General features: G+C 47.9%; 1 protein-coding gene across 1 annotated transcript in view; it reads left to right on the forward strand.

The window, feature by feature from the left end:
* Window positions 1-23,148, forward strand: part of CSMD2 (CUB and Sushi multiple domains 2) — a 546,707-nt gene that overhangs the window by 37,398 nt on the left and 486,161 nt on the right. Inside the window, exon 2 of the mRNA XM_053660680.1 lies at window positions 21,073-21,289. Within this exon, the coding sequence (XP_053516655.1) occupies window positions 21,073-21,289 (217 nt within the window). The remainder of the gene's footprint in view (window positions 1-21,072; window positions 21,290-23,148) is intronic.

Consider the following 23,148-nt stretch of genomic DNA (forward strand, 5'->3'; position numbering starts at 1 on the left):
AAACGTTCCCCCTATGTTTTCTTCTAGGAGTGTCATGGTTTCATGCCTTTCATTTAGAGCTTTCATCCATTTTCAGTTAATTTTTGTACGTGGTGGCAGAGAAGGGTCCAGGTCCATTCATAGAGTTTTGCACGTTGAACTGTTCTTACATTCCAGGAATGGATTCCACTTGGCCATGATGATAACCCTTTTAATGTGTTACTGAATTCAGTTCGCTAATGTTGAGTTGAGCACTTTTCATCAATATTCATTAGGGATTTTGGTCTGTAGTTTTTTTTTTAATAGTATCTTTGTCTGATTTTGATGTCAAATAAAAATTATAATGCTGGCCTCATAAAATGAGTTTGGACATGTTCCTTCTTTAGTTTTTTGGAAGAAATTGAGAAGGATTGTTGTTAATTATTATTTGAATGTTCGGTAGAATTCTCTAGGGAAGCCATCTGGTACTGGGCTTTACTTTGTTGGCAGGGTCTTGATTACTAATTCAGTCTTCTTACTAGTTATAAGTCTATTGCAATTTTGTATTCATGGTTCAGTCTTGGCGGGAAGTTTTTAGAGATTTATTTCTAAATCTCTATTTCTAAATCTCTTTATTCATTTCTTCTAAGTTATTTAATATGCTGACATATAATTGCTAATAATAGTCTCATGATCTTTATTTCTGTGGCATCAGTTTTAATATCTCCTATTCCACTTCTCATTTTTGTTACTTGAGTCTTGCTTTATTTCTTAGTTATTCTACTAAAGTTTTGTCAATTTTTACCATCTACCTTAAGTGAGTCCCATAGCAAGCACATAGTTAGGTTTTATTTTAACTATTCAGCCACTCCATTCTTTGACTGAAGAGTTTAATCCATTTATATTTAAAGTAATCGCTGATAGAGAAGGACTTACTATTGCCATTTTGTTAATTTTTTATGTATGTGTTATATTTTGTTCTTCTTTTCCTGTCTTGCTACTTTTCTTTGTGTTTCATCGATTGTTTTGTAGTGACTATTTTTGATTCCTTTCTTACTTTCTTTTGTGAATTTCTCTACATAGTTAGAACAATCTGTTTCAAGCCAATAACAGCTTAACTTTAACACATACAGAAACTCTATTCCTTTATATCTCTGTCCCCCCAAATTTATGTTATTAGTGTCACAAGTCATATCTATTTATATTGTGTATTCATTAACATAGTTTTTTAAAAGATTTTATTTAGTTAGTTTAGACAAAGGGGAAGGGAGGGAGAAAGAGAGGGAGAGAAACATCAATGTGTGGTTGCCTCTCATGCGCCCTCTACTGGGGACCTGGCTTGTAACCCAGGCATGTGCCCTGACTGGGAATCGAACCTGTGACCATTTGGTTTGCAGGCCAGTGTCCAATCCCCTGAGCCGCACCAACCAGAGCCATTAACATAGTTTTATGATAGTTACTTTTTATATTTATTTTTCAAATTTCATACCAGATTTAAGAGTTACTTTTAAATTATGTTAATGTTAAAATACTTTTAACATTAACGTTGTAATCTTAATGTTAAGATATTGTAATGTTAAATACTTTTAACATTACAATATTACAAGATTTTCTATTTTCTGTATATTTAGCATATATATATATACACACATGCTTTTACGTTGCTTTGGAGTGTCCTTTGATTTCAACTCGAAGAACTCTTCAACAGTTTCTTGTAAGGCAGGTCTAGCGGTAATGAACTTCTTCAACTTTTACTGATCTGCGAAGGTCCTTATTTCTCCTTAAATTTTTTGAAGGACAGTTTTGCTAGTTATAATATTCTTGATTGGCAGTTTTTTTTCCCCCTTTCAGCACTTGGAATGTATACTCCTACTCTCTACAGGCCTGCAAGGTTTCCGCTGAGAAATCCACTGATAACTTTATGACAACTCCGCTGTATGTGACAAATCGATTTTCCTGTTTCTTTGGAGCCTCTCTTTAGGTATTGGACTTTTGACAGCTTCATTGTGGTGTGTCTCAGCGTGGGGCTCTTTGGTTTCATTCTAGGTGGGGGCTTTTGAGGTTCTTGAGTTTGGATATGCATTTCCTTCCTCAGATTTGGGGAGTTTTTGCCATTATTTCCTTAAATAAGCTCTGCTCGCTCCTCTCTCTTCCTTCCTGGACTCCTGTAGTGTGTACGTTGGTCCTCTAGGGGGCGTTCCCTAATAAGTCCCTTAGGTTTTCTGGACTGTCTTCATGTTTTTTTCCTCTGACTTGGTCATTTAAAAGGACCGGTATTTGAGCTCACTGATTCTTGCTTGATCAAGCCTGCTGCTGGACCCTCCTAGTGAGTTTTTCAGTTCAGTTATTATAGTCCTCAGATTTAAAGTTTCTACTTGACTCTTTTTTTGTAATTTCTCTCTCTTTGTTGATATTCTTGTTTTGTTATTCATTGTTTTCTGATTTTGTTTAGTTGTCTATATTCTCTTGTAGTGCATCGTTTCTTTAACATGATTATTTTGAATTCTTTGTTAATAATTCATGGAATTCCATTTCTTTAGTGTTGGTTTCTTGAGAGTTATTTTGTTCCTTTGATTGGGCCATGCTTCTCTGTTCCTTCATGCGCCTTACTATTTTTTGCTGTGATTTGTGCATTTGAAAAAAAAAAAAAGCCACCTCTCTTAGAATAGCTAAGAAATAAAAAAACAGCCAGTCTTTATGGACTGGCTTCATAGACGGGAAGACTTCCCTCAACTAGCCTGGCTAGAGCTTCCAGGGGCTCTCAAACCTTGTCCAGGAATGTGTTTTCTCTGGGGTTGTTAACAGTTTGTTAGTCAGTTTTGCCTTTTCTTCCCAGAAGTTTGAATTTTTTTGCTCCCTCTGGTGTCTGTCTGTGGTACTGCAGGCATTCGGGTGCTGCAGCAGGCACTGAGCTCTCCTGCTCCTTGCGGCTCCTGTGCACCCAGTGTGCGCCGACTTCCTGTTTGTACTAGTAAGTCCAGAGACAAAAAGGCAGACCCTTGGGTAGTTCTCCGAAAAGCAGGATTATTGGACTTGCATCCCATTCTTCTCTTTCTTTGCCAAGGGTGAAGCTGCTGGCTGGGATATTCCTCCCAGTCTTGCTGAGCTGTGCTGGCTTGGGGCAAACACTATAGTGATGGCTGTGAAATGGGGTCCTTTGCTCTCCTTTTTCAATGTGACTGCTTTTGACTTTGAGCTTGCCTGGTACACTGCCACTTCTTAAATGGCTATGGAGTTCTCACGAAAAGTTTGGACTGTATGTTGTGATTGAGTCTGTTGGGGAACGGAGTCTGGGGCTGCCTTTTTTGCCATCTTGCTGACGTGACTTCCCAAGCGCCTTTTGAGTGGCACCTCACCCGGTTGCCCTTCGTCACCTTCTCCGAGCAGAGGCCACTGGACTGAAAGGGGCTGGATGGGTACCAGGCCTTACCTGTAAAGGGCTTGCTGAACCGTAATAAATTCTCTCCCATCCCACAGGTGACCCTGGGGGCAGGGGATGGTTAAGTGCAAGCGTATTTCTACTTTGTCCGCCCAGGTGGAGCCTGTACATCTCCGTGCTACAGGGCAGCGTGGTGTCTCAGCCTCTTCAGGGACATAGGTGATTTGAGAGGACATTGGATCTGTGGGGTCTGTCAGGTGCCAGAGGTTTTGTGTCCCAGTTCTGTCACCCCACTAGATGTAACACCTTCGACTTCTCTAGTTGTGTGTGATCAGACCCACACTGCCCTCTCGGGCAGCACAAGAAGATGGGAACCTCTGGATCCTAACAATTTACATGGGAAGCATCACCGGGAGAGAACAAGGAAGTAGGGACAGGACAGGTTCCCCAGCCTCCGAGAAGTTGCGGCCCAGCTGGTGGCAGTGCTTAGCTCACTGGGGTGGAGATGCACTGGGTTTCCCTCTCCCTCTTGTTTGTCCCTCTTCTCCTTCCTTCTGCAAATTCCCTGCCCTTCCCTGTTGCACACCTGCTTCCCAGCTGCCCCTCTACCACAAGCATTGTCAGGGTAGGGTCCTGCTGTTTTGTGAGAGACCCCAGGAAATATCCATTGAATTGGCTTGACTTCTGTTCTTTCCATAGCTCTATGCTACTTCCCAAGCTGGTGTTTTATTTTTTATTCCAGAAATCCCCAGCATTGGGACTAACTAGATTTAAGAGGCCCCTAGTAGACTTTCCTCTGTATAGGTTCTCCCTCTGGAAGGCCAATGCATTCATTCTTTCACTCATTCATTCATTTGACATATACGTTTCATTTTCCCCAGGCCACCCAGCAGATGGCCCTGGTGTTTCCTGCCCTAGTCTTGGCATGGTGACACCAACTTGCTGTGCCCCCAGGAGAAAGGAGGGGGCATCGGCAGGATTTCTGGAGTCCCTGAAGGATCTCCAACACTTTCATCTGTAGAACTCTGCAGAATAGTTCTCCCAGAAGCCCTTGGAGTAACTTCATGTGCTGACCGCCTGTGGGCTGGGCTCTCTGCTGGACCGAGCAGGCTACCCGGCCATCAGGCAGGTGTGTAGGCTGTGGCTTTGACTGACCAGGTCAGTCAGGAAACCAAGGGGAATGAAGGCCCCTAGGGCCAGTACTGGGTTTCAGAGGAAGTGGCCAGCGGCATGTTCTAAGGGCAGGTCAGGTGATTGGAGCGGGTTCTGAAGCAGTTCCTGCACATGCCCAGCCTAGTTGCCTTGTCCCCCACAACCTGCACATGTGCGGGTGGGGGCAGCGATGGGGCTGCGATGGTTTCTTTTTATAGGGGTTTTAAGAGGAAGTACATTTCTCACTACTCCCTGACACAATTTTTAGATTCTCTACCCACTCAAATTTATTTTTCCCTTAGTTCATTCAAGCTTGCGAGAGAGAGAGATTGAAAAGAATTAATTGGAATAAAGTCTATTCTGGGGTAAGAGGTGCCGTCTCTGTGCCTGCTCTGGGCGAGGAGGAAGGGGCGGAGCTGGTGGGTGCCTGTCCATCCAGGGCTCTGTCAGCTCTCCCGGACCTCTCTGCTCCATCTGGTGTGCGGCCCGCCCGCCCTCCTCTCCTCTTGCTTTCTCGTACCCTTCCTCCTTCCCCCCTTCCTGTTGGTCTCCCCCTCCCTGTCTTTCATCCCACTGCTGGGGTAGAACACACACTTTCAGATCTCCGTCTGGGGAGTCAGGCAAGCCTGGGTTGGAACCCCTGCATTGCCATCTGTTATGTATGTGAGCTTGGACAGGTTACTCAGCCTAAATCTCATTTGTTAAACAGGGTTAAAACTAATACCTGCCTTTTAGGAAGCCTTGGAAGGAAGAATGTGAATAAGGAGCTCAGCATTGTGCAGGCACGCAGACAGTACTTGATAAATGATGGCGAAATTCCTTCATCTTTTGCTTCCCCAGTCTGCTTGGGCAGCCCTGTGCCAGGCCCTCAAGGACGTACGGGTGAAGGAGACAGACCTCGCTGTCTGCCCTCCGGGAGGTCAGTCTGGTGGGGAGACAGCCGTGAAAGTGTCACATGTGGGCACAAGTGGGTTCTTGGTGATCGGGACAAAGAATTGAACCGAACACCCAGAGCTATAGCAGAGAACATGGGAGCAGGCCACCTCCAAGCAGAGATGGACCTCAGGGACTGGAGGTCAATCCTCTGTTCTTACAAGGCGGATCCTTCCTGGCTAGTTTTGGCGGGCTTTTACTGCGCATGTACAAGAAGTTATATTACTTCAAAGCTACTGCACATATGGTCTCCCATGGTTTCCCCTGATTGGCCACCAGGGAAGGGGGTCTCACAATGTTACCGAATTGACCCCCCTTCTCCTGGGGTCCTACTGTACTAGGTTCGCCTTTCTCTTCACCAGAGAATTGTGGCTCTCCATGTAAGAGATTGGTAAAAAGGAAAGGAGTTATTTATTCAAGTTATACAGACTTAAGAATAGTGACTTAATGTCTTCATCAAGATCCCAAAGTCCCTTAAAACACCCACAAACACACAGTCCTTCTTTCCCCCCTTTGCCCAGTCTGGGGTACCATATGTCGGGAAAGGAAATAGAAAGCCGCATGGTGATTCTCTGCTAAAGCTGCCTGATTCTCTCTGCCACATGGTGATTCTCCCTCACATGGCTGCGGGGGTCCCCACCCTGCCAAGAGCACGTGGTCCTCTCCTCAATGGCTGCCGCATCTGGGTTTAAATCCCCCAGCCAGTCCTCCTGTGCAGCCCCATTTCCGACTCCTCCCACAATCAGCTACGCTGGCCAGCACTCCTGTATCCTTCCAGCTTTACTGGGCTGCCATCCTGGGTCTGGGCAGGCGTGGCCCCATGGCGTGGAGCCAGCCGTCTCCCAACTCTCACGCAGGCTCTGTAACCAGGGGGAGTTGCCTCCCAGTTACATCTTGGGTGGAAGTCACTCCCACACCCCTGGCTCAAAGTGTGGCCACAGCTATTTAACTTATAAACTAGTTAAAGGTTTATAGATATGTTAAATGATCATTCTAGAGGTTAGTTGCAAAGCTGTTGCTATGCAAAACAGCTCTCAATGGCCCTGCTCCACGTGTCCCATGCCCCCAGCTCAGGCTTGTGGGAGTGAGGACATCCCATGTTTTTAATATGTCCTGGACAGCCTGAGTTCTGGACCCCATCACAAATCCTTCTTTTGGGGGCCCCCTGGCTGCACCCTCTTCCAGTAGCAGTGGGCAGTGGCACCAAGGGACCTCCTCCTCAGGTCTGACCCCTGGGGTCTGGATCGGTACTTTCTTCACAGACGGCCCTTGGGCTGTAGTGGCTGGTTTGGCATCTTAGGTCTTTAAGGAGATGGGCCTACAGGAGTTGCATGTGAGTGTACCAGATTATAGTTCATCCATTCAGTGACTGTTCACTAAGTGCCTACTGTGTGCCGGGCACAGTTCTGAGCACTTGGGATTTACCAGTGACTGATACAAAGGCCTTGCTCTTGTGATTGAATATTTGAGCAGGAAGAACCAGATCATTGACAGTAAGCAAGACATACAGGTAAACTACATAACAGGGTTCTATCTATAGAGCAGCGATTTTCAACCTTCTTCAGCTCCTGGCACGCATGAACTAATTACTAAAACTCTGCAGCGCATCCACAAATACGTGTTTTGCCGATCTGACAAAAAGGAATGAGTTCGATCCACTCACACTGGATGGCTATTGTCGTGTTGGCTGTTGTCATTTTTTAATTTGACACTGTAAGGGATAAGAGGTCCGTGCCCCTGACTACATTCTCGTTGCACACCAGCTGAGGACCGCTACTGCACAGCGGCACAGGAGTGGAAGAAAGGAACTCCAGAAGGGGCAGAGATCGGAGGTGCCAGGGATGGAGGGAGCAGTAGGGTTGCGGTTTCATAGAGGGTAGTCAGGGTAGACCTCATGGAGGAGGCCAGGTTGACCAAAGACTTAAAGGAGGAGAAGAACTTGGCGGTATGTGGGGTGGGGTGGGGTGGAGAAATTTGCAGAAGAAAAGAGAGCAAGTGCGAAGGTCCTGAGGCAAGAGCGTGGACTGCTTGTGAGAGGACAAGGAGTAGTACCTGAGAGGTTGTGGGTGCTCAGTGCTAATTTTTAAACAAATCAGTGCATGAATCAAGCGTGTGCTAAGCCCTGAACTTTTCTGGGGCAGGCCCTGTGCTCAGCTAGGGCCCTGGACCAAAGCCACGGCGCAGACGTGTTCTCGGCTGAGGGGAACGCAGTGATAACTCCTTATGTTCATTCTGCAAGACCCAGCCAGGAGCAGGACCAGCCTGGCAGAGGCAGCTGTCCCCAGACACCTGGCCCCTTCTCTCAGTGCTGATCCAGGGCTGTGTGGCGTGACTCAGGGAATAAGAGGCTCTGCCATCAGCAATGCCAAGATACCTCTGCCGGTCCAGGATTCCCCCGTCAACATAATAAATGACCCCTGGCTGCTGTTGGCTCAAAACAATGACAGATGAGCTGTGTCTGTATCACCAGGCAGAGAACATCATATCTGGTCCACAGTAGCGGCTTCTGTGTTCAGCGCATGCAGCAGAATCAGAGAGCCTGGAGTCAGAAGTAGCAAGCTGAGCAGCCTGCACTTGTTTCCGCCGAGTGACTGGATGTGGTACAGGGATAGGTCCGCTGCCTCACCCTGCCCGTCACGCATTGTTTTGGGCCTTTGCTGTGTGCATCCCTGGCCGGAGAGGAGGAGACCCTGCTTTGTGTCCAGTCCCTGAGGCACAGCAACAGCATGAAGCTCTTTTCAGTAAACCCCGGACTTGGCCCCCCGTGTGGGGTACAGAGTCCCTAAGCTTTGAAAGGATGTCCCCAATGGTATGTGGTGGAATCCTTAGGCACGAGTGTCCAACCTGCAGCCTGCAGGCCACAAGCAGCCTACGGTGGCTATGAATACAGCCCAACATGAAATCATAAATTTACTTAAAACCTCTTTTTTTCTTTGATCAGTTTTCATTAGTGTTTGTGCATTTAACATGCGGCCCGAGACAACTCTTCTTCCAGTGTGGCCCAGGGACGTCAAGAGGTTGGACGCCCCTGATAGAGCCTCACAGGGGGAGGGGTCCGTGCTTTCACACAGATCTGGGTTGGAATCCCAGGTCTCCCACCGCTGCCTGTCTGACCTTGAGCACGTTCGGTGGGGTCACTGCAAGGGTTAGGGAGATAATGGTAGTGAAGCACGTGGGTATGTGCTGGTTTCCTTCTCAGACCTGCACAAAAGCTCCAGTCTTTCCTGGGTGGGTGCGTACGTGCTGCTACTTCCCTGGGATCCAACAGCGGGGTCTCCCTGAACCACTGGTCCGGCGGAGACGCCATCTGTCCGTCTGTCTGTGTACTCCTCTGCTAACTCCTCCGGGCGCAGACCATGTGCCGAATTCACCCCTCTCATCGCTTCGCCCCCGTGCTCGTGGGGCCTGGAGCCAAGCAGGCCTCCTCCGACCTGCCAAGTGGGAGATCGAATTTGGCCTTGCACCTCTTGGCTCTTGATAGAATCTAGGGGGGAGGTCTCTAACTTAAATGGAATTCCATCTTTTTTTGTGTTCATCTCCTGTTGAAACTTAGCATTTCTATCAGTTGTGAGTAAAGGCCACAGAGTGCAGCAGTGTTGGCAGGACCTGTGAACCTGCTGCTGATGTGATCGCAGCTGCTGCCGTGGGACAGTGCGGTGGCCACCGCCGTCCAGACGTGGCACCGATGCTTCAAACCGCAGTGTCTGCTGGCCCAGTGCCAGATCTTGTTGCTAATGCACTCATAAAGCAGTACCTGTCTTACTACCTTTTCAGAATAACTTTTCAGAATATTTTGAAAACTATATATCAATATAATTCTATATATTTTGTATTGTGCATTGAAAAACATCGTTTGAAAAGGTTTCCCTAGGCTGGAGGGAAACTGACCCTGTACCAGACAGGGTCACGGCACAACAAAGGGGAGGAAGCTCCTGTCTGGGGACCCCAGGGACAGGCTTCTTCGGTCTGGGGACCCCCTGAAATGAATGAAAAAGGTGGCAGGTTAGATTCCCGCGTATGTTATTCTGGAAAGATTATTTCTAGCTTTCATTAAAAACTCCAAAATAGCTAAGAATTAGACCACTGATTCTCAACTAGGGGTAATTTTTCCCTTCTAGTAGACACTTGGCCATGTCTGTCGTCACTTTGGTTGTCACAACAGGGAGGCGCTACTCGGCATTCACTGGGTAGAGGCCAGGGTGCTGCTCAACATCTTATATGCACAGGGCTGGCCCTCACAGAAAATTATTCTGCCCAAAACGTCAGCGCTGAGGTTCAGAAACCCTGGACCAAATGGTCACATATTACTGGAAATTTCTGATTGTTAAGACTGCTAGGAAACAAGAAACACTGCAAAAACACCGTGGTCATTCAGTCACCCAAAACTCAATGCACGTGGGCAGTCTGCACCAGGCCTTGAGCTTGGCACCAGGAGCGGGACTGTGGGGGGCCCTGGGTCTGCAGTTCGGCAGGATCAGTGAACCTGGCGGAGCTGTGTGCGAGGAGCAGTCATTGTGCACATCTGCACGGGGCACTGTTGTGCAAGCAGCCTGCTGGGGGTCAGGGTGAGCGTGACAGAATGTGGCTTCTGTCCAAGGAATCCGCCCTTCTTAAGGAAGACAGAGGCCGAGCGGTGCCGTGTGTGCTGTGTGTGGGGTGGAGGAGCGGGGCGTGGGGAGGACGCGCAGCAGCATGTATACTTGGGTGTGCGTTGTGATGAGGACAGTACACCTTAGCGTAGCGGGCAGTACGTTCTCTTGAGGGTGGCGAAGTTCCAGCACCGATTGGGAGGGGAGGGCCTGGAATTTGGTGGTTGGCTGTTGAGGGAGAGGGAGAACCTAGCGGCCTGCGAAACCACGAGGAGGCCCCTCAGAGGAGGTGCTGTGCGAGCTGGATCTGGGACAGTGAGTGAGGTTTTCTAGGCTGGGGAGGCAGGAAAGGGCAGGCCAGGAGAAGGGCCAGGCACTGGGGGGCCCGGAAGGGCCCGGGGTGTTTTCCTGTTTTCCCGATGATGAGCTGTTTGGTGTGACGGAAGCGTGACGTGTCAGGGAGATGGGCTTCGAGGCTCGATGCCAGCTTCTCTGCAGCTGTGACGTCACCTCTGATCCACTCCTAAAGGATAATTGACCCCTTCTCCTCCCATCTGTGCCGACGAGGTGCCCCTGGCCAAAGGCATGCACGGAGCTGGGCCAGAGTCCCGCCGGAGACTCGAGGGGTCTGGCCGGTTCTCCATGCGCCAGGTGAGACACCTGTGGTTGGTGTGATTACCTGCCCACATCTGCAGCTCTCCTCCGCATTTCCTCTTGGGCCGGTCTCCCTCACCGCACATCTCCAACCAACCCACGCCTCCAGCCCAGGCTGTGCCCCCAAACCCCAGTCTGCTGACCTAATTGCCTTCTGCCCATCTCCATCTGGGTGTCCCACTGGCACCTAAGACTAAATTTGTCCAAAATTGACCTTACCAGTCAATAAATATTTGCAGAATCCAATTGGATTTTCCTGCCAAACTAGTCAAAAGAGTTATGTCCTCAAAATTATCATTATTTGTCGACAACATGATTGTGTACCTAAACCACCCAAGGGAGTCAACTGTGAAATCTTTAGAATTAATAAGAGTTCAGAAACCCAGCTGGATGCAAGACGAATGTATAAAAATCAATAGGTTTTCTGTATACAGTAATAACCAGCTAGGACAAAAAAATATGGGAAAAATGTCCTTCGCTAGAGCAGCAAAAAGAGCATAAAATGTTTGAGAATAACCTTAACAAGAAGTGACTGGGACTGTATACAATGAAAAGTCTGAACCTTTATTGAAAGATTAGCTGGTATTTGTTGATCACTTACAGTGTATCAGGTACAGATATCGTCACATTAATCTGTAAAAGTGGGTGCTAATTGTAAAGGTATCGAATTTAAGGTTGAAAGAGTTTTGTACAAGGTATTAGGTTGACATAATGGAGATTGGAACCCAAGACCTTTCCGTGACCTCTGCACGAAGACACTTACAGAACCATAAATACACAGACAAGTGAAGTTGGTAGGTGTTCTCTGAGCATTACTTTTAAAAATAATTCATTCTGGAAATATGTACCGAGTGTCTGCTGTGGGCAAATGCTGAGCGAGGTGCTGGAGACAAAAAGAAAAGAAAATCTCAAGGAGGCTGCTAGAGAAGAAGCGGAGTAAACATGTCACGATGTCACCATCAGTGAAGGCAGTGAGATTCCCTCATTCATTCACTCCCAAGGAGCAGACAAAGGAAGAACACTGGCCCTTGACTTGAGGGCTCCCAGAAGGCTTCCTGGAGGAGGCAGCCAGTGTTAAAGTGCCTGGGGTTAGCTGGGTGAAGGAACTAGAGAGAGAGCATTCCAAGCACAGAGAGCCGGATGGGCGGTTAATATCCACGATGCGTTCATTTAACCAACAGCTCCTCTGTGAGCATCTGCTCTGTGTAGGCACAGGTCTGAGTGCTGGAGAGAGATCAGGGAACAAACTAGACCCCTGTCCTGGAGGTTGCATTCTGGTGGCGGGTCGGGGGGGACAGAACATAAGGAGGAACATGCATGTCAGAGGGTGCTCAGTGCTGTGGAGCCGTGGTTTGAGAGGAGGGAGGCCAGGGCTTTATTTAGGGTGGTTCCTAAGGAGGTGGTATTTGAGTCCCACTGCAGGAAGTGGGGGAGTGGATCACACTGCATTGGGGGGAGAGCTGTCTGGGCTGAACACTGAGCAAATGCAAGTGTCCCAGGTGGGCATGGGAGGGGCTTAAGGAGCAGCCAGGAGGCAGCATGGCGGTCACAGCGAGGAGCAGATGGGAGACGGGAGAAGGGGGCAAGGCCAGTGGGTGTCCATTCAGATCGGGCTTTCAAGGCACAGTAAAGACTTTGCCTTTTCCACTGAGTGAGACGAGAAGCCAGAGTGAAATCTTTCCAAACCTCGCCAGAGGAAATAGATTACCAAGAAAAAGACGGGTAATGGTGACTGCCCGCACAAAGTGAGCATTCTGATCTGCATGGACCATCCAGGGCAAAACAGAAGCAAGCGCACAGCCAGAGAGAAAACAGTGTTTGCAGCAAAGATGACAAGGGCGAAATCCTGATTCTGTAAGGAGTTGGTACGAGTTGATAACAAACAGGATAAGAGCTTGTAGAGGGTTTAAGTGTATAAAACCGAGAAAGCTCTATGTGAAGCACCATAAAAAGGCCAAAATCACCACAGAAGGTACATATGTACTGCGTGCGTTTGACACACAGAGGATGTAATGTGTAAGTCGCTAAGGAAAAACCAACTTCACATGGAAAAACGAGCCAAAGAGTTTATCAGATAGTTTCCAAAAGGAGGAATTGAAATCACTAGGAAAGGTTAAGAAAAAATGTTGAATCTGAGTCACAAAGAGATGCTAAATAAAATAAGATAGGATTTTTCTTTCTGCACCTGTCACGTGGGCAAAAACTTCTCAGTGAGGTAATAGGCAGTGTTGTGAATACGCCTTGAGGTGGGCATTCCTGCACATGGCTGTTGAGAATGTAGCTGGTGCACATTTTCTGGAAAGAAAGAAACCAAACGGGAGATCCAGAGCCAAAACCTCAGAAAGATCATATCCTTTGACCCAGAAATCTGCGCTTCTGGAGGTCTGTCCCAGGGAGGTCACCCAAAGTCAAACACATGGACAACAACCCAAAGAGTCTGGTTCTTCTCCAGGATTGTCCTTGAGCCTGCAGTGGGTCTTGGCCACGTTCGGTGGCTGCGCTGACTGAGAGGCGTGGGTGAGAGAAGGCAGACCCCACCCATCCTGGGTACTGAGAAAGGAATGCAAGCCGCCCCCAGAGGAAAGTCGACAGCAGCCTTTCTGTCTGCAGGGCAGCAAGCTGGTCACTAGATGTGAGGAACAGGTAGGCTTTTCCTTGGAAGAAACTCAGCATTTCGTAGGCATGAGAGGACATTTCGCCATTTTGGCGTGGGCTCCCGCTCCACGAGCTTTTCAGTCCGGAGTGGCTGCTCAGCGTTGTATAACTTTCTCAGCTCCCTGACACAGTGGCTCCCAACCTTTTTGGCACCAGGGACAGGTTCTTCACAGGGTGGGGAGGGAGGGTAAGAGGTGGAGCTCAGGTAAGGGGCTGGTGGGGTCAGAAGGTAGAGCTCAGGGGAGCTTCCCTCGCAGCCCAGCTCCCAGCAGGACACCGAGTGGTACGTGTCCCTGGCCCAGGGCTTGGAGACCCCTGCACTAACATGCTTTTGATTTCAGGGAGACTTTCAGACAAGTCAGGCTTCTGGCCCAATCTAACCGCCTCCAACAATGCCTGTCACAGAGGTCAGCCAACCCAGTGTGGACAGCACCGCCCCTCCCCCGAAGCCAAAGCTGGAGGCCACTTCTGCAAAAGCGAACATTGGTTCTGGGACTCTGGCCGTGGGAAAGTCTTTTCCATGGCACTGACCAGCATGCTGTCCCTGGACTGTACTAAGAGTCCAGGTCTTACTTATAAATAACAGGGGGAAAAATCCAGAAACAATTGAATTGTTTGACAATAGGAGAATGGCTGAGTAAATTCCAGTGTAACCGCATATTGGAATGTTGCGCATTCATTTAAAATGCTGTTTATGAGCAGATTCAATATCTCGGAGGAAAAGTGCATGTTACAATGTTTACTGAGTTGTTGCAAAAGAAAACCAAGAAATGACCCGAATGGCCATCAGCAGGGGGGTGGTTCAGTACATTGAGATACATCCGTGCCATGGAATATTACTCATTTATATACAAAACAAGTTAGAGATGTATCTGCTGACCTGGAAGGGGTCCCTGATGGATTAAGTGAGAAAGCAAGTTGCAGAGAAATGAGCTAAAACTCCAATTACATCTTTGAAACAAAATAATAAAAATTCACCCATACTGTGTCCGTTTGATTGCATGAGAGAGGAGGAGGTTGGAGGAGGGCACACACCTGCCTGTCAGCTTCGGTTCCTGCATAGTGGGTGGACGGGAGACCAGCCTCTGTGTTCCATGTCTGCCTGTCTGCGCCCGTTACAGGGGCCCACGGCCTTTTGTAATTTGAAGAATAATTTGCTGAGAAAAGAGAACACAAATTAAATATACATTATCTCACCGGTGTGAAATGTGGCATTAAAAATTAGAAAAAATAAATGAAAATATTCACAGCAGTTGCCTCTGGAAGGTGAGATTATAATGTTTCCTCTTTTTTATTCTTGCCATTATTTTGCAAATTTTCTAAAGTGAAAAAAACATATAAATTGCTATTGAAAGTATAATGGCCTCCACCTTCTCAGCAGCTGATCTTGCCTTTACCTGCTATAATCTGGCCCCTGGCCACCTCCCCACCTGCCTCTGCTAAGATTCGTGTATCCATTCGGCGAAGTTATTGAATCCTAGGCACTGGGGATGAAGTAGGGACCAGGGCAAAGCTCCCCTCGCAGTGTCCTTACATCCACAGGGGCCCTTTAGACCTCAGACTGAGAGACTGCCAAGACCCTCATCTCCGCCTCTCTGTAGTGCTTGCATCAGGTCACTTTCTGCTGCATCAAACAGCCCTCTGGGTCTCTTCCCACCGTTCTGCTGGCCTTCCTGCCCCCTACTCTTGTCATCTTGTCCTTTGTCCTTCATATGCGGAAGGTGTTCCCTGGGGCTCTGTTCTGAGCCCCCTTCAACCTGTTTCCTCATCGTTCACACCCAGGTGCTGAGTCAGAAACTGCAGAACTGAGCCAGTCTGAGCCCAGGTGCTGGGATGGTGGCGAATGTCAGCATCAGTGGCTGTCCAGGACACGAATGAGAGTAGCCCTGAAAGTGGGGCTCTTGTGGGACCTGCTTCGGAAGTACTTGGTGCATCCCTTTAACAGGGAACTGCCGTTGTGGGTGTATTTGCTCACGTCTCGCCTGTGGTCTGAGCGAACGAATGATGTGATACAGAGGCGTCACCAGGCAGGGGTTAGAGTGGGAGCCAAGAAGATGAGGGGTCCTTCGCAGTGAGGGAAGTGAGCTGGGGGGGCTCCGTTGGAAGTATTGGAAATTCAAGTCTTATTTCATGGTTACTGTGGCTGACTATTTCTAGTTTCTGGGCTACTCACATCTTCTTTTGTGAACTCACTTGTTCAAGACTCTGGTCTTTCGGTGACAGTGCTTGCCGTTCTCCTATTGATTAGAGTCCTTTTTACATCAAGGATATTACATTCTACCTCCCATCTTTGTGTGCCTTTTGATTTTGATTCTGTTTTTCACATACTACCATGAATACTTTGTGGATAAAACTATCAACCTTATATAGTATCTTCCACAGCTTTTATGTTCAGAAAATTACAGTTGCAGAATTATTTGCCTATATTTCCTTCTAATTATTTTTTTGGCTTCATTGCTTTTAAACTTCTATCTCTTTATTGCATCTGGAATTTACTTTAGTGTGTGACGTGAGTTGCGGAGATAATTCTTCTCTCAACATTTTTTTCTCATTGATTTTTAGATATTGCCTTACACATATTTCAGTTTCTGTGTGTATTGAGGCTATTCCTGCGATACTGTTTCATGTTCTGCCACTCTGGACCATGGCCACAGTCCTTCTGTAAACGTCATTCGATGGTTCTGTTCAGTGTCTTGTAGGATAAGACTACCACAGTTACTACCTTTAAAATTTTTGTGTGTAACTCTATTTTTCCAGTTAAACTTAGGTATAATTTGACTAAATTTAAAACAAGCCATCGGGCTTTTGATCAGAATTGCATTAAGCTTATAAATTAACTTTTCGATACCTTTTCAGAAGGTTAATATTCTAAATTAACCTTTCAGCATTCTTTCCCCTCAAGATCATGCTGTGTCTCTCCAACTATTCAAAAGCCTTTATCCCTCAATGAAAGTTATTTTACGCAGTGCCTACACACTCCTTATTGAGTTTTTTCTATTTATCGTATGCATTTTGTAGTTATCGTACACAATATTTTTTCATTGTATTTTCATCTGTCTTTGGCATACAGAAATGTCTTTGATTTTGTGTATTTATTTTGCATTTTGCTACTTGACTGAAAGTTCTTACTAGTTCCAGCAACATTGTAATTGATCCTCCTGGGTTTTCTGGGAATGTTGACAAGCCGCCTGCAAACCGTGTGCGTGCTTCCCTCCCGTCGCCCGTCCTTGTGTTGCGTGGGCTCTTCCAACAGGATTGACGTCTCAGAGGTGATGGCGGCATTTCTCTCTCATTCCTGATCATAATCAGGTGTTTCACTAGAAGCACGATGTAGGTAATTGTTCTAAAGTGATGTGTTATCACGGTGGAGGAAATAGTCTTTCTCCCGGTTCTGAATGCTTATTTTAATCAGGTTTACGTGCCTTATTTTACTAAATGCCCATTTAGCATTTGCTCAGAAGACCTTGACTTTTTTCTCTTTTACTGGGGTACTTTGTGTTAAGGCTTTTCCCCCCTCAATATTGCTCATTTTAGAGATTAATTGTCCTTTCTAGGTTAATCCCTAACTTTTAAAAAGGGGCTTGAACAGATTAGGTTGAGTCAGTTTATCAGCATCATGGTTAAGAAGCTGGGTCTGAAGTGGGCTGCTTACATGCAAATCCCACCTGTAAGTAACAGTGTGCCTGGGCCCCCTAATTTCTCTTTGTTTCTCAGTTTCTCACCTGTAAAATAGAGGTGACATTGATAGTATCCACCTTATAGGGCTTTGTGAGGATTAAACAAGCCAACATATGGAAAGCCGTTAAGAGTGTCTAACCAAACACTCATCAAATACAAACAATATGTTAAATTATTGAAAACGTATCGTATGCCTGGTACTGATCTTGATGTGTGGCTATAAAAATGGGAAAACTCACTCACACATAAACTCCCTGCTTTCTCAGGGAATGTGCATCCTGGCAAGGAGACAGGTATTTGTGAAATAATGACATGGAGGCATGGAAATTTGCTTCTGTAACAAGTGCTACCAAGGAGAGGTTATGGTGTCACGAGAGCATATAATAGGGGGTTTGACTTGTCATCTGGAAGATGAATATGCCGAGAAGGGAGGGGAGAGTGTTCCAGGCAGAGAAAACACAGCATATGCAGAAGTCCTGTGGTCGTGCAGGGAGAGTGTGGCCAGTACAAAGGGCCGAGAAGGGCGGGGTTTGTCTGGAAACGAGTGGACACGGGACTAAGAGGTCTCTAGGGGCCTGAGGACCTTCAGTGATTTTATTCTTATTGAAGAGCAAAGATGATGTTCCTGCCAGCAGCTTCCCTGCAGGACCAGGGAGGGAGGGAGAGCCCCACCCACATGCTGTTCATGGGTCAGAATCTACAGGTCAGCCTTTCCCCTGGGCAGTGTGCCTTCACAGAGCTGCCCGAGACCTCTGGCCCGGGAGAAATGTTTCCAGAAGAAGGGTGTTGGTGAACAACAGTGTTAGAGGCAGCCGAGAGAGAACTCCGTTAAAAGGAGACTGAAAAATACCCGCTGGACCCATCAGTGACCTTAGTAGACCTGTTTGGGTAGGTCCCTGGGACCCGGCCGTGGAAGCAACAGGGCTGGAGAGTGAATGTGAAGGAAGGAAGTGGAAACAAAAATTACAGAGAGGTTGTTTCCTGGTCACTGGCTGTAAAGAGGAAGGCAGAGATAAGGCTGGAGGGAGATGAAGAGTGGAGTGGGGAATTGTTTTCTTTTCTTTTTTATTTTTTTTATTGATTATGCTGTTACAGTTGTTCTATTCCCCCCCTTCATTCCCCTCCACCCTACCCCCTGTCCCCACCATTACCCCCCCTTTAGTTTATGACCACGTGTCTCAAGTTCTTTAGATTCTATATTTCCCATACTATTCTTGCCCCCCATCTGTTTTCTATCTACTGTCTATGCTACTTATTTTCTGTGCCTTCTCCCCCCTTCTCCTCTTCCCACTCCCCTTTTGCTAACCCTCCTTGAGATCTTCATTTCTATGTTTCCACTCCTGATCTAGCTGTCCTTTTAGTTTGCTTTTGTTTTAGGTGTGGTTGTTAATAACTGTGAGTTTGTTGTCCTTTCACTGTTCATGTTTCTTTAACTTCTTTTTCTTCGATAAGTCCCTTTAACATTTCATATAATAAGGGCTTGGTGATGATGAACTCCTTGAATTTGATCTTATCTGAGAAGCACTTTATCTGTCCTTCCATTCTAAATGAAAGTTTTGCTGGATAGAGCAATCTTGGTTGTAGGTCTTTGGATTTCATGACTTGGAATACCTCTTTCCAGTCCCTTCTTGCCTGTAAGGTCTCTTTTGAGAAATCAGCTGACAGTCTGATGGGGACTCCTTTGTAGGTGACTGTCCCCTTAGCTCTTGCTGCTTCTAGGATTCTCTCTCATTTTAATTTTGGCTAATGTAATTATGATGTGCCTTGGTGTGTTCCTTCTTGGGTCCAAGTTCTTGGGGACTCTCTGAGCTTCCTGGATTTCCTGGAAGTCTATTTGCTTTGCTAGATTGGGGAAATTCTCCTTTATTATTTGTTCAAATAAGTTTTCCACTGGTGGCTGTTCCTTTCCCCCTTCTGGTACCCCTATAATTCGGATGTTGGAGCATTTAAAGATGTCCTGGAGGTTCCTAAGACTCTCCTCATTTCTTTGAATTCTTACTTCTTGACTCTTTTCTGTTTGGCCATTATTTGCTTTCTTCTGGTCCACTCCATTGATTTGAGTCCCAGTTTCCTTTTCATTGCTATTGGTTTCCTGTGCAATTCCATTCATTTCAATTAGTTTCGCCTTCATATATTTGTCTAATTTGTCGGCTATAATCAACCAGTTCTGTGAGGATCCTGATCACCAGTGTTTTAAACTGTGCGTCTGAGAGTTTTGCTATTTCTTCATTGCTTAGATTTATAGGCTCTGGGGCTTTGAGATCTTCTTGAGCCATTTTTGGTCTGTTCGTGTCCTTTAAGTGTGAGGAGCGGAGCCTTGGACTCCCAGGTCGCTGGGTTGTGACTCTGTATGTGGGGGCGTGGTCAGAGCGGGGAAATGGCGACCCCCTCTGCCGTTTTGTGCCGCTGGGTGAGGAGCAGAGCCTTAGGTGGTTCACCGGGGCCGGGCCACTCAGAGTCGCTGGGTTATGACGCTGTATGTGGAGGTGGGGTCAGAGCAGGGAGATGGCGGCGCCCTCCCAGCTGCTTGCCGCGGGGACCCGCTGGGTCCCGGTCTAATGGCCCACTCCCTCGCTTGTCTATCCGCACACCAATGCGCGACCACAGTCAACACACAGCCCTGCTCCCTCACTGTTTCCCCGTGGTCTCTCGCTTGGTGGCTCGCTCGGTCGCTCACTAGGTCCAACCCTGCTCCTGGATTTCGCGCGCCTGAATTTCGCGCGCCTGAGTCCATCTGACCGAGTTTTCCTGTGCCACCCTGCTCCACCAGCTGCTGGTTTCGCCCCTTACCAGTCAGACTGAAGAATTTGTTGTTAACAGACTTCCGAAAAGTTCAATTTTCTGTGTCCTGGCTGTGTTTTCTGTTGCTAATATTTAGTTGTCTCTAAACTTGGTTGTGTGAGAAGGCATGGCATGTCCACCTATGCCTCCATCTTGGCAGAAGTCTGAATTGTTTTCTTAATGATGGAGTCTTGAGCACATTACAGTGGGAAGGTTCTTGCAGAGAGGAAATGTGTAAGCATGGGCTTTTATCATATCGAAGACAGAAGCACATAGGAGGCTCAGGAGAAGAGGGGGGAACTGGATCTGAAAGGCACATGGAAAGATTAAGTTGTCGATATAAGCATGTCCAGACCTATAGATAATTCTTTAAATTTTTTATTTGAGCCAGAGGATATGCCTTGAAGCGAGATCTCAGCAGTCTTACAAGTGCTTCCTAGAAGGACAGTTTGAAGCTTCTTTTATGCATTTGGAATTAGGGAACATGAGGAAGATTCCAGGAAGGCAGGAGAAAGCAAGGCAGGGATGGGATTTCTGGGCGATGAGAATATGGGCTCTCTTGAGGGTGGTTTTTCTTCAGAGGGGCCTGAAAAGAGGCATTTCAGAGGTGTCTTCAGCACAGAAAGAAGGCACAGGGCTTGCTTAAGGCAAAGATAAAAACCTTTCACTAAAGAAATTATAGGCCTGAAGCATGGCTACCCAGCGTTTAGAAGTTTTTGATCAGATTGCCCTGTGAGGTTACTTTCCATAGAACCCCCCCATTTTTGTTGTCCTTACTGTCTAGATCAAAGGAGAGGTGTTCCTCTGTAGGAGGAAGGAAGACAGCATGGGGCAGGCTGGATGGCTTTGGATTTGGGGATCCCCAGGGGTGGCTTTTCTTTTCTATGGAGAGTGAGAGGAGAGGCCAGGAGCTGAGATGAAGGGCCTGAGAGTCAGCAGGCTGCGGAAGATGGGGAAGGTTTGAAATCGTCGGTCTGGCATCGAACGTAAAGGGGAAGTCCACATTCTGCCTGTCCTGGTTGCCTTTTACTTCACTGTCTCTGAGCCTCGGTGTCCTGCCTCGCAGGCTCTCATGAGGCTTGGCTACAATGTTGCAGGTTCATGATCGGCACAACCTGCTCGCACTCCATGTCGGCCGCTCACCTTCCCCCGCCTCTGTGACGAGCGCAGAGCTGGCCCAGGGGAGGCGCGTGGACAAGCGGGTTTATGAATCTCTGACGCAGGGCCCCAGTCCTGCAGGAAGCTTGTCGGAGTGCTTCGGCCTCCCTGAACTGCTCCTTTTCTCTCTCTCAGGCCAGAACTGCACGTTCCAACTGCAGGGTCCCAACGGGACAGTCGAGAGCCCAGGGTTCCCATATGGCTACCCCAACTATGCCAACTGCACGTGGACCATCACGGCGGAGGACCAGCACAGGATCCAGCTCGTCTTCCAGTCCTTCGCCCTGGAAGAGGACTTTGACGTCCTGTCGGTGTTTGATGGCCCACCGCAGCCAGAGAACCTGCGAACCAGGTACCACCTGCCCTCTTCCCCATAGCAGGCAGAGCCAAGCTGGCTGAGAGGGGGAGCCCACTGGGGTGGAAGATCTGTGGCCATCAGCAAAGACCTCTGTTTTGATGAGGCCCGCCCTCCAACTCCTCTGCTTTCTTTACGTTTCCCTGCTCCTTTCTCCTGCTCAGAGGGTTGATGAGTCGGATATTGGGGAGGACGTGACAGGACACATAAAAGGGTTATAGAGAAATTCAAGTTTTTTTATTGAAAAGCGGTTTTGTGTACATATGGGTGTGTGTCTGTATATACTGGTGTATATTCTTTGCACACACAGAAATTAATTTTCTCCCTTTGAACCCATCAGGTATGAGTTGAAGTGTGTTTTAATAATAACAGTGGCTATGTCTTGCATCCTGCTACACTTGGAAACTATTCATGCTTTGTCAGAATTTGCTTTGCATTGTGTAGCCTTGGTTGGGGGTGTGCAGTCAGAAATTTGGGGAAGATCCCACTCTTTCAAACCCCATTGCAGTTGATGGAAGAGTAAAAAACACCAGAGAAGGTGCTGTCCTGTAACCCTGAGCCACCTCCCAAGCAGGGGCCGGGGTCACGGGGAGGAGGGAGCCGGAGGTGGAAGCTACCACCTTTGCAGGAAGGGCAGACTTTTCTGGGGCAAAGGTAAAGGCTCCAGAGTCATGGCTCTCAGGTTTTGTTGACTCTGGCCTGCCCCTGCTCCATTGCAAGCCTTGTTCTAGTCCTGCCAGCCAGACTTTGCGCTCCTCAGGAAGCCAAAGGGTTAATGGCTTACTGGCCATATCCTGAGGAGCTTGGGGCGCTAATTAATGATATACTAATGAGAGGTTCCCTGCCAAATCCTTAACCTCAGGCTTGGTTTAAGATGCCTGGAGCAGGGTCACAAGCAACACTTACAACTCAGCCCCACCCCTCCTCTCTCAGGTGAGCTGCCCTCTCTGCACAGTGCAGAGGTGAGACTGCCAAGTCTGCAGCAGAGGTGGGGGCGTCCGGGCCTCCTGTCCCCCAGGTAGGAGTTTCTTTCAGACAAGACTGGATTTATCTGTACTCCTTGACGCTCAGCTGGGTTGGCACACAGCAGGTGTTCAGTGAAACTTGGGTGAAGGGACTGGAGTCGCCTTCCCTCATTCATTCCACAAATATTTCTCCAAGGAGCACCTATTGTGTTCCAGACAGTAGCCCGGGTACTGGGGATGTAGCAGTGAGCAAGTCAAAGCCTCTGTGTCCATAGAGGTTATAGGCTAATGGAGAGACAGGCCTGGGCTCGAGTTTATGTGAGTTTAGAGTTCAAGGACGAGGGGCCGGAGATTAAATCGGGAGATTGGGACTGAGGGATAGCGCCTAAAACCATGAGATGGGATGAGGTCACAGGGGAGAAAGCCCTCACATCAGATGTTGAGCTTCGGTGACACCGTGGAGGGCACCTTCATTGACTTTGATGACTGTGGAATGACTGTTAAAAGATACAACATCCGATCAGGCTGATGAGGTGCTTGGTTGGGGTATGGGCAGCTGGGGGCAGACTTTCCAACTCCGCCTACTGGGTGGGAGTCCACGCGTGGGTGGTCAGACCTCTCTGACCGAGGGTTTGCTGGCTCTGAGTCAAGTGTTGGAAGACTCGCCAGAGGTGGGGCTTGCCCGGAAGGGTGGGTTTCATGACCAAGGGAGGTGGTCCTGGTGGGGAAGGCCCTGGCTTGTGTACGTGGCCCCCACGCAGCCCCCTCTGGTCAACCAGCCATGTTTGGGGGGGGCTCCCCGCGTTTGTACCTTCACCAGGTCACCCTTGCTTGGGTTCCACCTCTGTCACCTTCCCAATCGGCTCACTTTGGTCTATTTCAGAAGTAGCC

The sequence above is a fragment of the Artibeus jamaicensis genome, unplaced genomic scaffold, assembly GCF_021234435.1.
Source record: "Artibeus jamaicensis isolate MK-2021 breed Jamaican fruit bat unplaced genomic scaffold, CSHL_Jam_final scaffold_847, whole genome shotgun sequence".
NCBI lineage: Eukaryota > Metazoa > Chordata > Mammalia > Chiroptera > Phyllostomidae > Artibeus > Artibeus jamaicensis.